The 14321-nt window shown below is 41.0% G+C and overlaps 1 protein-coding gene across 2 annotated transcripts; it reads right to left on the bottom strand.

Moving 5' to 3' along the window:
• Positions 1–2734: 2734 nt before the first annotated feature.
• Positions 2735–6300, bottom strand: NEUROD6 (neuronal differentiation 6). 2 transcript variants are annotated; one of them, XM_032401827.1, is made up of 2 exons: positions 5896–6300; positions 2735–4439 (listed from the first exon to the last, which is right to left on the bottom strand). In XM_032401827.1, exons 1-2 carry the CDS (start codon positions 5911–5913, stop codon positions 3546–3548), a joined length of 912 nt encoding a protein of 303 aa, XP_032257718.1. In that variant the 5' UTR covers positions 5914–6300; the 3' UTR covers positions 2735–3545. The 2 variants fall into 2 exon arrangements, with proteins under 2 accessions (XP_032257718.1, XP_032257717.1); XM_032401826.1 differs by having other exon boundaries at positions 2735–4580; positions 5896–6287.
• Between the last annotated feature and the right edge of the window lie 8021 nt (positions 6301–14321).

The following is a 14321-nucleotide window of genomic DNA, read 5'->3' as shown; positions in this document are numbered from 1 at the left end:
CCTGGACAGCCATTTCAGTCCTGCCCTACCTACTACTTCTTTTCATTTGTTGAGGGTATATCTATATCTATCTACATCTAGCTAGCTAGCTATCAAGTCCTGACATGGGAGAAAGGACAAACGGAGAAATACAAGATTTGTAATATAAAAAATAAATGTAAAATTCACATAATTCAACTCAAAAGAGATGCCTCTCCATGTGAAAGGCAGTAATTATTTAAAAGTTTCAGAAAACAGGCCTTTCATCCTTTCAAGTTGGGAGATGAGGAAAGCAGAAGGTCAGGAAGAGAGCAAAGAACGAAAGTATCTTGACCTCCAGCCTTTTGGCTGCTGTATGCTGTCTCCCTGAGGCTGCAATAAGAGGTCCGTGGTGAGGCAGGATTTTGACCCAAATCTGACTCGGAGACTTCCTGATCCTAAAGTGTACTTTCTATACTATCCTATTTCCCCTTCCATCGGAGTCATACCTTAAAAGGCAAGATTCTGCAATGCATGATGGCATCTGTGATGTTGGTATATGAATGAACAAGTCATGATTTCTCAGGATTGCAGTCCCCGGGGAACGGGGAGGGCCCTGCTGAGGAAGAGAACTGACACCCCGACCTTGGTTAGTGTAAAGGGGACCGGGTGGGTGGTTCCCATACCAGGGGTCATCAGTGGGACCCGAAGGATGATTAAGCCACAGGGATCAGTCACACACACCCTGCTAACACACAACATAGTATCCTGGATCCCATCAGTCCCACAGAAGAGAGAGCACGCATCTGATTTGTGCACCCAAAACTATAGAAGAAATTTCATAATCTCTGCGGTCCGTGCCGGAAAACCCCACTCTTTTGCTCGAGTTCATTTTGAACAAAGCCCCGAGATAAGACACTTCTGAACGTTTGCTTCTTCCCCAGACATTCAGCCAGCTGCTTTTTTCTTAGCATTCCCATATTGCCGGAAGGGAGAGGGGAGAGTGCATCTACCGTTGTAGTCTCTTATTCCAACATGGATTTGTGACCCTGGAAAGGCTGTAGTTTTCAAAGGCTGTCTGGACCAACGAGACTCTTAGGCGGCGCGATGCTGTTCGCAGTCAGGCAGCGGGTCACCTTGGAACAAGGTGGGGGAGACCGCACTTACTGTTAGTGACTAAACAGAAATGCCTTAATTTTTTAAGTCAGATTCTTCTCGTTCCAGATGCTTCCTCACTTTCTTGCTCTTTGTTCCGACGGGGTGAGCAGCGATCAGACTCCTAGTGTCTGAGGGGCTTTAAAGAGGCCTGGCAATCCCGGACACGGTCCCGGAGAAGGCAAGTTTTGTGCGCTGCGTCTGCCGGGAAGCAAGGGCGAGCCACTCCAGTGTCCGGACAGACCGGGGACTGACAGCTCTCTACCTCGGGCAAACTTCTCTCCACCCCTAGAGGGCACACTTCCACCTCTTTCCCCGACTTCTTGCCCTCGTGGAATTGGAATGAACAGGTGCTGTCACCATCCGCTTAGAAGGGCACGTTCATCACCCGCCGAGTCCCGCGCCAGCAGCTGCTTGGGCACCTTTGCCCCTCGGAGTGCGGCTGCGGTGCGCGCCAACGCGGGGGGAGCTGGAGAGCCGCTGCCCCTGGAGAACCCGGGGCAGGCCTCTCGGCCTGGGCTCTAGAAGTCCCGCAGGCGTGGGAGGGCAGGACAGGGGCAGATTTCAGCGGCATTTGGGCAAACTGGAGCGGCCGCCGCCGCCGCTTTCTCCACTGCGGTAGACGGGGCGGGTGAAGGGACGACGCCCTTTGCAGCCTCTTGGGTCCTGGCCCCAAGAGATCGCCTCCTCCCCGCCTCAGACCAGGGCATCGGGGCCCGCCGGCTCTCCGGACCGCGCAGCCCCTTTCCCCGCCCGCGAGATCGGCTCGGGAGCCGCTCACAGGGCGCGGCCCCCGGCCCCAGGGCGACCACTGCGGGCGGGCCACGGGCAGTGCAGCCTGTGCCCCTGTGCCCGGGTGACAAGTGTGGGGGCGCCAAGCCGCCTCCGTCCTCCCCACGAGCCGCCCGAGAGGAGCCGTCGGGCCTGCGCCGGCTCGGGCGATGCTTGCGGGGCGCACGAGTGGGCAGAGCAGGGCGGCGGTGAGCGCGGACCCCCTGCCCGGGCCCACCCGGACCCTCTCTGTCCCGCCACCGCCGGACCCATTTCTGCTAACCTCGCCGGCCTTCGCAGCTGTTCCCCTGCTCCCCCTGGGGGGCAAACCTGCGCAAGAGGGCAGCTGGAGGGAGGTCACTGCCACCTTGGTTTTTATTCTAGAAGGGGCTCAGTTCTGCCTAAGAGGGTGAGCTCCCCAGGCGCTATTCAAGTAGGTGTTTGGTGGCCTTTTGTCAGGAAACTTTTAATCACACAGAATTTAGCCTCTAATCGGCCAGACTTATTTAAACCGAGCAGAGTAAAACCTTCCATTTTTAACATCCATTCTTGGTGTTTGCTGGAAATTTGCCACCGAATTTCGGCTGGAGCTGAAGGTTACCAGGATTTATCATTGTTTCCCCAGGATGTTTAACTCTCCTGGGCCCCTCTTCTTTCATTTGAGATACTTAAAAAAAAAATTCTTGTAAGCGCTTTGGCCATTTTGTTTAAAAAAATTATTTTATCTCGTACGGTTTTGAGATCCAGAAATATTTCTGAAATGGGGAGAAGGGAGTGTTAGAGACAGAAAGCAGCTGTGTACCAGGAAATAATAAATATCGTGCAAAAATATCACAGCTAATAGATGTCCTTTAGGAGTGTAAATATCTATGTTTAATTGCTTTAAAAATGTGGGGTGGAAAAACACAATTATACATTGTGATAACAAACCTGTACAGATAATTTCTGAACAATACAAAACAAGTGCTGAAAAATTTTTCTTTACGATTGAAATAATTGTTCCAAAATCATGACACCGTCCACCCAAATATCATGTTGCCCCATCTGCAATACTTGAAGAGGAATAGTTACCAATTGAATGCATTTAGATTCATCCTTAATAAAAAGAAAATTGCATAGCTTTTTATATTGTTGCACATCCTCAAATGCATCTTCTAATATCAATGTCACCTTCGTGTTATTCTCAATATTTTCAATTTTCAATTTTCAGAGATACATAATATATAATTGCTAGTAATTATAAACACATCATTTTATTCATCTGATTTTAATAACATGCATTTTTTATAATTACTGTACAACTGAAATAGACATTGAGTTATGCTGTGTGCATGTCTTTATTCAACAGTATATTCTTAGACACCTTGTTCAAACAAATTTAATTCAAAGTGAATTTAAAAGAAAATAAAACAAGGGAAAAAAAAAATCCTTCCAGTAGAAACAGAATCACAGTGCTTTACAGACAAAAGGAAAGGAAAAGAAGTCCTTATACGAAAAGAGGTTTATTATTACATAGAAAATTCTCACAATAGTTGAAACACACTTCAGGAACTAGTAAACACCTCAGATAGAGTTGTGCCAGTTACTCAGCCCACAAGCATCTGCTTTGTCTTAATTAGACGGGGGAGGTGAATGACCACTGTTTATTTTCATTTTCCTCATTAATTATGAAAAACTGCATTTAATTCATCTTGCATGGTGAGAGATTGACTGCGCAGATGTAAGTCGTAAGGGAAGTGGCTGTCGGTGGGCAACCTGAACATGGCACCCTGCCCAAGGGGACCCCTGGGTGGCACTGCACAGTAATGCATGCCGTAATTGTAATTTTTGCCATAGTCCAAGGTTTCTTCTTGCTTCAGGGAAAATATCCCATTATAGTTAATTGGGGGAGGACTTAAGGGACCTTCAAACTGAGGGCTGGCACACTCAGGGGAAGTGCTTTCATAGAAGGATTCATATGCACTGCAATAATTGTAGGGTTTTATGGACTTGGAATTATCAAGAGTTCCATGCCCTGGGGGAGTGGTGAGCTCAGGGCTGTGGTAGGGCGGGTAGAAAGTAGAGTAGGGTGACCTTGTGTGGTGCGCAGCCTCCCCACCCTGACCCATCAGGAAACTCCTGGCATTGAGCTGCAAGCAGCCTGCCACCAAGTTTGTAGTTGGCTGGGAAAGACCTTTGCATAAGTTTTGGACGAACGTGAGCAGATCAGGTCTCTTGCCGATTCTCAGAATTTCAGAAAGTGCCCAGATGTAGTTTTTGGCCAGTCGTAAAGTTTCTATTTTGGACAGTTTTTGGGTTTTGGAATAGCAGGGGACCACTTTTCTTAAATTGTCCAGAGCGTCGTTGAGGCCGTGCATCCTGTTTCTCTCGCGTGCGTTAGCTTCCTGTCTCCTGAACTTGACCCTCTCCAGTCGGAGTTTGGTCGTCTTTTTTTTCCTAAGACCCCTCCTTCTGGGCAAGCCATTTTCATCTTCCTCCTCCCTGTCTTCCTCCTCTTCTTCCTTCTCGGTTTCTTCTCCTGGGGCCCTTTTGATGCTCTTTCCTCGAAGGACAATCTGTTTGGAAAAGCTTTCTGGTTTCTTAATTTGCTTCTGGTCCTCACATTCTCTAGAAAACTTTCTGCACATCTGGGATTCTGGCATTACAACAGACTCATCAAACGGTAGTGTTAACATGGTTCTCTAATCTTAAATTACCTGAAAAAATGCCAGCACAATATTTAAAGTGTTTTCATTTTTAAAGTTTATACACTTAAAACATATTTAATGACTTAATCATAAGAATACAAAAACACGTGAAAAAACCTGATTCTGGGACCGATTTTTTACATTAAATAGAATCTTTGAGTTTGTGCAGGCTAGTAATTATAAAAAAAAACATTGGCACATGCAATAGGATCGATTTATACAGGCAAATTATCAAAAGAAAATAAAACAAGAAGCATTTATTATAATGCTACCACCATTTCCACTTCCCTTTGATTTTAAACTGGTTTTAATGCACAAAAAGGACTGTGGAATTCAAGCAAATGCAAAACATGATATAGCAATGCAGAATTTCATTAATTCCAATTCCCCTGAGTACCAAATGAGAAGAGACACCAGTTTTTAAAATAAAAAAGTGTTATCTCTCCATTAACTGACAAATTTGTGAGGTGTTTTGTTTTGTTTTGTTTTAGAAAAAGAAATAAGCCTTAACTTTATCTGCTGTATTATGTAACTGCAAATTTAGATAAGTGGCTGTTGACATTTAGAAATTTAAAGAAAAGATAAATCAGAGCCAATTTTTAAAACTGATTTCTTTCTGATCAGTGAAGAAATACATAAAAGAGCACTATTTTCCCAGCCTTCACAAAAAAGGGGAGGGGGATTGGGCTAATTTGGAATAAACTCCATAAATAAATTAAAAAAAAATAAAAATCACTGGCATTTTTTGTAATCAAAGAAAATGTTAAGACTGCTTTTACATTTACAATTTTTTCCAAATGTAATCGTCTGTTTGCTTCTGTTCAAATCATCCTGGACAAAAAACCACTCTCATAGTGTTTTTGTTCTACGAGCCACAGAAGTCTCCCTCTAGCTAATATCTGACAGGAACGGTCCAAGGATTCTGACTGCAATTGTGCACGTGTGTTCAGAATCCCGAATGAAAGGGGAAAATAATTTGTGTTTCAAATGCAATTTTGGCTTTCGTTTGGGGAAGCAGCAAGTATTTTCATCTAAAGTCTTCAAACAAATAGGCACGTTAAAACAGAGACTTTTCAATTTAACAATCTCCAGCCCCCTCAGCACACACACACACACACACACACAAACTCTTAGTAATGTCCACATACTTGCAGTGTTACATAATAGCAGTGAAAGTATGTGACAATTACATCATAAGAATGAAATATGATAAGAAGTTATAGATGGCAAAGAGCATATAAATACTATAAGACAGTGACACTGTATCTTTAAATACTTGCATGCAAAGCCAGCGTCAATTGAAGTAGATCTTTATTTATATTACCTTAGGTTTTAATTTCATTCAATAATCAGTTTTCATTTTGTATCTTCCAAATCTTTTCAGGCTGAGTGTCGCATCGTCTCCTGGAGTCTCTAGATCTGTGTATATCTGCACTATCTCATTGATCTCTAAAAAGTGACATTGATGCCAACTGCCAGAGCTGGTACCCATGCCATCTGCTAGTGACGTCACAGGGCAGAGAGAACCATGTGATCCTCTCTCTTGGGACCTTCATTCTGCACTGATCATCTGGCATCCCTGTAAGTGGGTACCAGCATTCATGCATCAACACAGAAGGTTAGACTGATAGGGAAAAAATCTGCACCAGCATTTCACATACAGTAGGTGCGTTTCTCCTCGAGCTGCTTCGGCTTCACTGGCAGTCTGGAGAAATAGCTGTGTTAGTGTTCAGTTTCGCCCTGCCAACGGTGCAACTATTAGGTAGTCGTTAATATTCCATTCATTTACAAGGTGGGCTTTTGTGTGAGCGAGAGGTTTTTGTTGTTGTTGATGTTGACGTTTTGTAAAGATCACCATCCCTTTCCTGCACCTGGGTACCCGGGGAGAGAAAGCCGTGAGGAGGAGCTGAAATCAGGAAAAGGGTCTTGAGATGCTTAAGCAAACTAAGATTTGTGTAAGCGAACAGGGATCAACAAAGGTCTCCTTATTTCCTTGTTTTGTTTCATGGCATGTAACTTATGGGTGTGTGTCTGTGTGTTCTCTTATTAACATGTACGACTTCTGTGCTTCTTAGGAATTTGGAATAAAAGAACAGTCTCTCCATCTGGGGTCTGAAAGACATCCTCAGACGTTCCCCTTTCTACACTTACTGGTACCTTTCAACAACTTTTCAGAGAGATTCTTTATCTATATCAAATGCAGAGACGTCTGCAAGTTCCCCGTGAAAGATTTCAAACTACATTCTCGTGTCCTCTACCAAAAGTCACAACTTCACTCTTGCATTGTCCCAATCTCTTTCCAGCATGAACTTGCTTGTTCTTTCTCATTTAGGTTCATAGGCAATAAACATAAAAAATAGCTCTTAGGTTTTTGTCTTGCTCTCCCTGGCATTCTGCTGAGTATTTTAATCGAAGATTAGCTTCTCTGTTTTCTGAAGCCCTCAGATTTTTTTTCCCTTTCTCTTAAAAATCTTCTCCTCACATTTTCCCCCCTCGAGACCAACAATCAATTTAAAAAGTCTCCTCATTCTTATATCACTGTCCAATTGTTTTTCTTTGTCAGATTTATTCATATTTATCTTTTTCCCCCTCCCAGCACTTTTGGTATCTTAACGAAAGTGGGGTAGAAACAGTTAAGTGAAACTGGCAAGGCCTTATTGATAAAATAAACTGTGAAACCAGAGGCAAACTCCACCTTCCTCTCCTTTTCTCTGCTCCCCTGTCACCCCCTCCCTTGCAAAAAAAAAAAAAAAAAAAAGAACGTTTTATTTCAGAATTGCCCGTCAGTAAAGTAAAAAGTGCACTTAAAAAAAAAAAAGTTTAAAAATGGACAAGCACAACCTTTGTTGTTTGACAACTGAATAATCTCTTTCTATAAAGTGAGACAGTATGCTTTTGGTATTAAAGTAATCCCTGGCAGAGTTGTAACTGTTGAATCTGTGTTAGCATTCCCCTTATAAATCCCAGTTTTGAAAGGTTTAGAATTCTGCTGCTTTAATGCACTTTGGTTCCAAATTGGCATCGGGGGCCTCAAATTAAATTCAATTTTGCTCCTGTCATATCCCACTCATTTCTGTCCCCCTCAAAGTTACTCAACTTGGCCTGGACAGTTCTAGAAAAGACGGGGAAGATGGTAAAAGGGAGAATTATGTTAGGTAAAGGAGAATAATTTTTCTCCCTCAATGGTCTGCTAAAAAATGCAAATTTAAAAGAAAAATAAGGCTATAAATTCTTAACTTAAGTGAAGTAGATTGGCCTAGATTACCTTTCAAAAAAGTCGGACATACCAGAGGCATTTCAAAATGTGTTGTTTAAGGGGCTATTACTGGTCTTGGGTGCATTGAGTTTATTTCATATAGCCTTTGGTTCAAAAACTTCACACACACCTTTCACTTCAACCCAGAGAGTTTCTATAGGAAAAGCAGATGCAGACTTTCGTTTGTTCTCACGTATGGTTTAATTTTTTAAATATAAAGGGGCCTAAGTATCAAGAGTCAGGAACCACAAAGCCTGTCACTCATTTTACATATTATACCATATTCTAAACTTGCAAAGTCTCCAGAAGCTGCATTATATTACGGACATCACAAACATGAAAATCAAAATCTAAGGAATGGTAACGTGACATGTTAGTAGAAAACTATCACCAACGTAGCTCTTCGCAAGGATAGACTTTATATTTTATCTTTGCAGTGTGCAGACAAATGAGAAACAGTTTTTTTGATGAAAACATTTGGGACTGTTCTATTTCTGCCTTTGAACATGAAATAAAAACCTTTGGTGGTGGTGGTGAGGTGGGGTGAAGGGGGGATAGAATCTGTGTTGAGGTTTGCTGAGTATTAATCTATTGTTTGAATGTCCCGGATTTCCTTTCCAAAAAAAAAGGGGGGGGGGACAAAAAGTTGTTATGTCAAGATTTAGCAAGGATTCAGTGTGTTTGTACAATAATCTTTCAAAAGAAATTTTGTTATGCATTTTCTACTATAGTTCCAGATATGGAAATGCCTTTGCTGTTAATATGCATTCATAACATACACCATAACGGCTGTTCTACTCTCTGCTAAGAAAGCACGTTAACACCAATACTCCAAACAGAAATACGTTCTGAGTTATAGACAAATACTCTGAGGATGGGGAGTGTATTATCCCCATTTCTATAATATATTTTCTCATTTTACAGCAATCACTGCACATCAAAGTTTACATCTTAACTCAATTTGATACTGATTTAACTGATACGATCTTTGCTTCTGGGGTCAAAACATTTTATAGATTTTTTTTAATGGGGCCCAATGTCTGTCTTTCTGCCTTTGTCTTGCTTTCCCTGGGTAATTTCTCATATTTCATTTATAAAAGTGACCCACAGAAAATGTAGATATAATTTGATTCATTGTAAGGCAGCAGAAGCCCAATGTCTAAATCAAGGCTGAAGGGGTGTTGTTTTTAGGTCATCCAACTGGTACCTGTGTCAGAGCAAAGGAGAATTCTATTGACTTCCCTTTCACACTCCTCTCATAACCTCAGAGATCAGTCTGGAACATGACAGGCATTTTTCACAGCTCTCCTAGGGAGGAAGGCAACAGAATGTAGACCCGGGCAGGATCAGGCAGCAAAACCTCAGGACCCGAGTTTTTTCCCCTAGAAGTAGGGTGCTTCCTGAGATAGATTTTGAACAATTTTCTCTATTGCCTTTTTTTTTTTTTAAGCTCTTAGACAAATGCTTCAGGGCAGAGTGTAAGCCAGTGAGCGAGCCCAGTGTTAATCTTTTAGAGTTTTAACTCTGTCGTCCCCCGTGGCTTGAAAGAGTTTTATGACTCTAGCAGAGCATCCCACTGTGGAAAACAACTCTTGGGATTTAAATAAAAGTATTGAAAATATAAGGCAAAACACAAAACCACCTTATTCCCCTTGACGACTTAGAGGGCTTAAAAGTATGATTTGAACATAGCTGTCTAAATGTTTTATAATATATATGTGTGTGTGTGTATACATAATATATGCATATATATGTACACACCTGAAAGATTACTTAGATCAAACAGATAATCAGGAAATTTGAGGGCAACGTTTGAATTGCTTTTATAGATTTACTTCAGGGTGAAGCGTAAACTGAATTGTACTATTATTTTGCAGTAATTATATGGTTGTTTGTGCAATTCACAAAATACAGCAACATCCGATCTTTTATTTTAGCCTTTGCACAGAACGGCACTGCTGTTCTTTCCAGAAATACATTTTATTATTTTTCCTCCATGGAGCATACTTTTTATTTGACTCCCCCAACTGCATGTATTAAATTCATTTTCGAATTTGTTATTAAATAAGGTCCTCTAAATCTGCCAGTTAAAACTTCTACCAGTATGAGAAGACCAGTGTTTTTGGACTGAGTTATTATAGTTCCAGACCTTCGTAAAGAAATGGTGCTTTATTAAGTTTTGTGATGTCACTGTAGGAAAATGTACAGTTTCCTTTAGTCTTTTACAAGTATTGAGAATGATTTATTGGCCCTGATTATGACTTTTTATGACACTGACTTAGAAATTAGTGTTATATTCCAATAATATGTGTTGAGATGGTTACTTTTAAGCATAGAAAACGGAAGTACAATTTGTCTCTTTTCTGTTACATTAATCCATTTTAAGATTGGAGTTGGAACTTCAGGCAAGAGATTTTTTGCAATGGTTTCATGCAAACTGCATTTTGAAAATCAAGTTTTAGGTTACATGCTTGTATGGTGATATGCAGGCTCTCTTAACAGGGGATTTCTGGATGGATTTCAAGAGGTTCTGGAGCTTCCTAAGATTATGTGCAAATTTGGCATGTATGTAAATATGTGCATTTTTCTAAAGAAAGACTCTCTGTCAGATTCTAAAAGGTTAAGAATCACAATGAATATTTTGATGTCTTATTAAACTCGCTTGAAATCCTGATCCTGCTGTTTAATGGCTGTATGTCATTCATTCACTCATTTATTCACCCATTCATCCATTCAACAAAGGTTTATTGAATATCAGTTTTGGAGTCATGCTTGACTCCTTTCTTTCTCTTATACCCTAGAACCAGTATGTCAGCAAATCCTCTCAGTACTACCTTAGAATTACATCTAGAATCTGACCACTTCTCGATAATTCCAGCACTCCTTCCCTCATCCAAACACCCATCGTCTCTCACCTGGCCCAAATGGCTTCTGGATTCTCACTCTTGGCCCCTTATATTCGGTACAGAGTCCTCAACTCAGCAACCAGAGACATCTGGTTAAAACATAAATCAGACTGTGTTCCTCTATGCTCAAAACCCTGCAGTGTCTTCCCCTCCCTCAGAGTCAAAGCCAAGTCCTCAGAGAGGCCCAGAGGCTTCTTCTGGTCTTTCTGTTCCCATCTTCTACTGCTCTCTCCTCCACTCACTCAGCTCTAGCCACACTGGCCCTGGCTGTTCCTTCTACTCTCAGGCACGTCCGCCTCAGTGTCCTTGCACTTACTTCTAACTGGACTCCTTCTCCTGTGTATCCCCATGGCACATCCCTCAAGTCTCTGCTCAAATGTCCTGGTCAAGGAGGTCCCCTTTGACCATCCTACTTTATATTGTACCCCTACCCCCATCTGTCCCTCCTATCTGTCTTCCAGTTTTGCTTTTCTCCATAGCACTCATCACTTGCTAACACAATACATTCCTTATTTAATGTGTGTATTAATCTACAGTTCTTGTGCTTGCACACGAGAGGCATAAGTACATACTTACTGAATGAAGAGGTTTGTTCCGGACCCCGGTTAGTGATGACCATTCGATGGCATGTAGAACAGTTATGACAAGCCCTTGGGCAGTTTAGAGTCTAGAGGGGGGAGACAGGCAATAAATAGGTAATCACAGAAATGTGAAATTTACGTATTGGTGGCTACGGAGAATCATGGGAAGCCCTACTTGATTCAAGTGTCTGGGAAGCCCTTTCTGAGTCATTCTTCAAGCTGAGTCATGAAGACTGAGCAGCAAGCAGAGGCACGAGTGTGTGTGCCATGTTGAATGTTCTGGGGGAAACGACAGTGACAGTAGGGATCAGATCCTATGAGACTGTGTAGGTCATGGAATGTATTCAGAATTTATTTCAAAGGAAGTCATGGGAGTACTTCAGGCAATTAAAGATTTGAAAAGATCACTCTGACTGAGAAGAGTTGGAGAGAGAAAAAGAAGAAGCAGGAAGAGAATTTACAAAGCCTGTATGAGTGGACAGATCACTAGGGGCTGACTGCAGCCCAGGTTAGAGTGGGGTGATGGAAATGAAGGGAGGAAACCTAGAAACATATTTTGGAGAGAGAGTCACCAGAACTTACTGATGGATGGGTGTGGATGGGATGCAGGGAAGTGACTTAACCTCTGGTCATGGTGATGATGAACAGTGCTCCTCCATATGCAATCCGCCAAGCATCAGGGGAGGCACTTCACATACACGGCCTCGTGGGAACCTTGCAATCAGGTAGACGTGACCATCTCCACCGTTGGTGCTCTGAAGCTGCAGCTCAGAGAGCTTTGCTAATGTACCCAGGACCGTTCCGTTTTTAAGTGAGGGGATCATGATTTGGATCTAGGTCTGTCTGAATCAAAATTCTAGTTTTTTAACAACTACACTTGTTGACCTTAGGAATTAAATAATCAAATGTCAACAAACTGCTAGAACTGTTTCATGTACATAGAAATTCTGAATAAATACTAAATATTAGATGGAGTAGAAAAACTTAACCATGAATCTATCCACAAAATGAAGACTCATCCCATTAATATATTTGGTGACTTAAGCTTTTTACTATCCATTTGTATTTTAGATCAATGTTTACAGGTAGTTCAGTAGAATGCCATGTATAATGTATTCATCTGACAATGATTTCAGTTGTCATGACAGTGAGCTTCTACGAGGGTTGAGTCCTTCATTTAAATCCTGATCCTGCTGTTTAATATCTATGTATCATTCATTCATTCATTTATTCATCCATTCATGTCTGTTCCTTCAGGACAAGGAGTTGTTTTTCCTTCTTTTTCATTCACTCATCAAAACACTTCTTATATGTTACCACTGTAGACATTGTAAGGGGAAGTAAAGGTAAATAATCAAGAGCCCCACCTGTCAAGGAAGTTCAAGTTGAATTAGCACATAAAATATGTCCACAATAGTCTAATTAAAAACACTGTGAGCTCACTGTGATAAGAGGGGTTGTTGGCAGGGAATGAAGAAAAATTTGAGTAGAGCTTGCATGTATGTGGAGGATTTTTTTTTTTTACTTTTATTTGAAGTATAGTAGAGACTAAAATACATGTGGACAATAAGCATATGGCTCGATTAATTCTGATAAACTGATCACATCTGTTTAGTAAGATCCCCATCAAGAACCACTTCCTTCCTGCTCCTTCAAGGTTACCAACTACATCTCCCCAAGAGCAACCACTATCCTGATTTCCAACAGCATTAATTGGTTTTGTTCATTTTGCATATTAAATAAGTAGAATCATTTTGTATATTAAATAGATTTTGGATCTGACTTCTTTATCTCAACATTTCGTTTGTGCACTTTACCCATGCTGTTGTACGAAATTGTAGATTGTTCACTTTCATTGCTGTACAATTGGTTTCTCCATTCTATTGTTGACAGGTGTTTGGATAGTTTCTATTTGGGGATATTATAAGTCATGCTATTCTAGTACATATTTTTTTAGTGAACATATATATGTTAGGTGTATTCCATTCCTAGGTATATATCCAACAGAAATGCATATGTGTGTTCCGCATGTATGATTTTAAGAGAAGTTTAAAATAGGACATTTACAGAAAGTTAATTTTTAGTAATTACCCACATGACAACCACCCACATTCTAAAATCATTACATAAGATCAATAACATTATCCCAAATTTATGGACTCCTGTATTCTAATCGAGGAGGGTATTGATTACCAATCTACAAATAATTACTGAAGGATTCCTTTGCATCAAGCCACTATGATTGTGGAAGAGAAGAGTAGAAGAGGTAATCCTTTTCTTCAAGGAATCTAGAGTCCCACTGAGGAAAGAAAAGTAACAAACTTAGAGCATTGAGAAGCATGAAGGACAGACTACAATGCAGAGTATCAAACAAATGACTCCCTTCTTTGTTTATCTGGCATCCTTTAGGAACATAGTGCCAATTTAAGACTATGCAGTAGTTTTGCCAAGAATATGTTTCAGAATACTTGCACTTAAAGCATACTGCATTTTAAGTTTTAAAACACAATAGCTAAATTACAGAGGCTAATAGTTGATCAATGGAATATTGCCTAATATTTTTGAATACTTTCTTTGTGCTGGCTTTTCTGCATATGTTTTAAAATTCTTACAACAGCTACATATGAGGATTTTATACATGAGCAGACTGGTGTAGTGATTTAAGCATAGTGTCTGGAGCCAGGCCCCCTGGTTCTGCCACCTTCTAGCTGGTTAACTCTGAGCAAGGTCCTATTCTTCAACGTTTCCATCTGACAAATGGGGATAATTATATTCTTACCTTATAGGTTGTTAGATGTGAATAGCTAGAACGGTCCCTGGTACGTGGTAAGCACTGCATTATTATTTGACAGATTATTTTAAAATAAAAATAGGGGTGGAGAGTATTGAGTATAAAGCATTTATGTGAAATAATTTCTCAACTCTTTGTGAAGGAAGGGCTCCTGTCTCTGGCAATGACCTCTGGTCACCAAAGCATTCAGTGTGTAGCTGGGGAGCTCATATTATG

This window comes from Phoca vitulina, unplaced genomic scaffold (genome assembly GCF_004348235.1).
Source record: "Phoca vitulina isolate PV1807 unplaced genomic scaffold, GSC_HSeal_1.0 scaffold4, whole genome shotgun sequence".
In the NCBI taxonomy this organism is placed as follows: domain Eukaryota; kingdom Metazoa; phylum Chordata; class Mammalia; order Carnivora; family Phocidae; genus Phoca; species Phoca vitulina.
The sequence above is the reverse complement of the archived record's forward strand: the minus strand, read 5'-3'. Positions and strand labels throughout refer to the sequence as shown.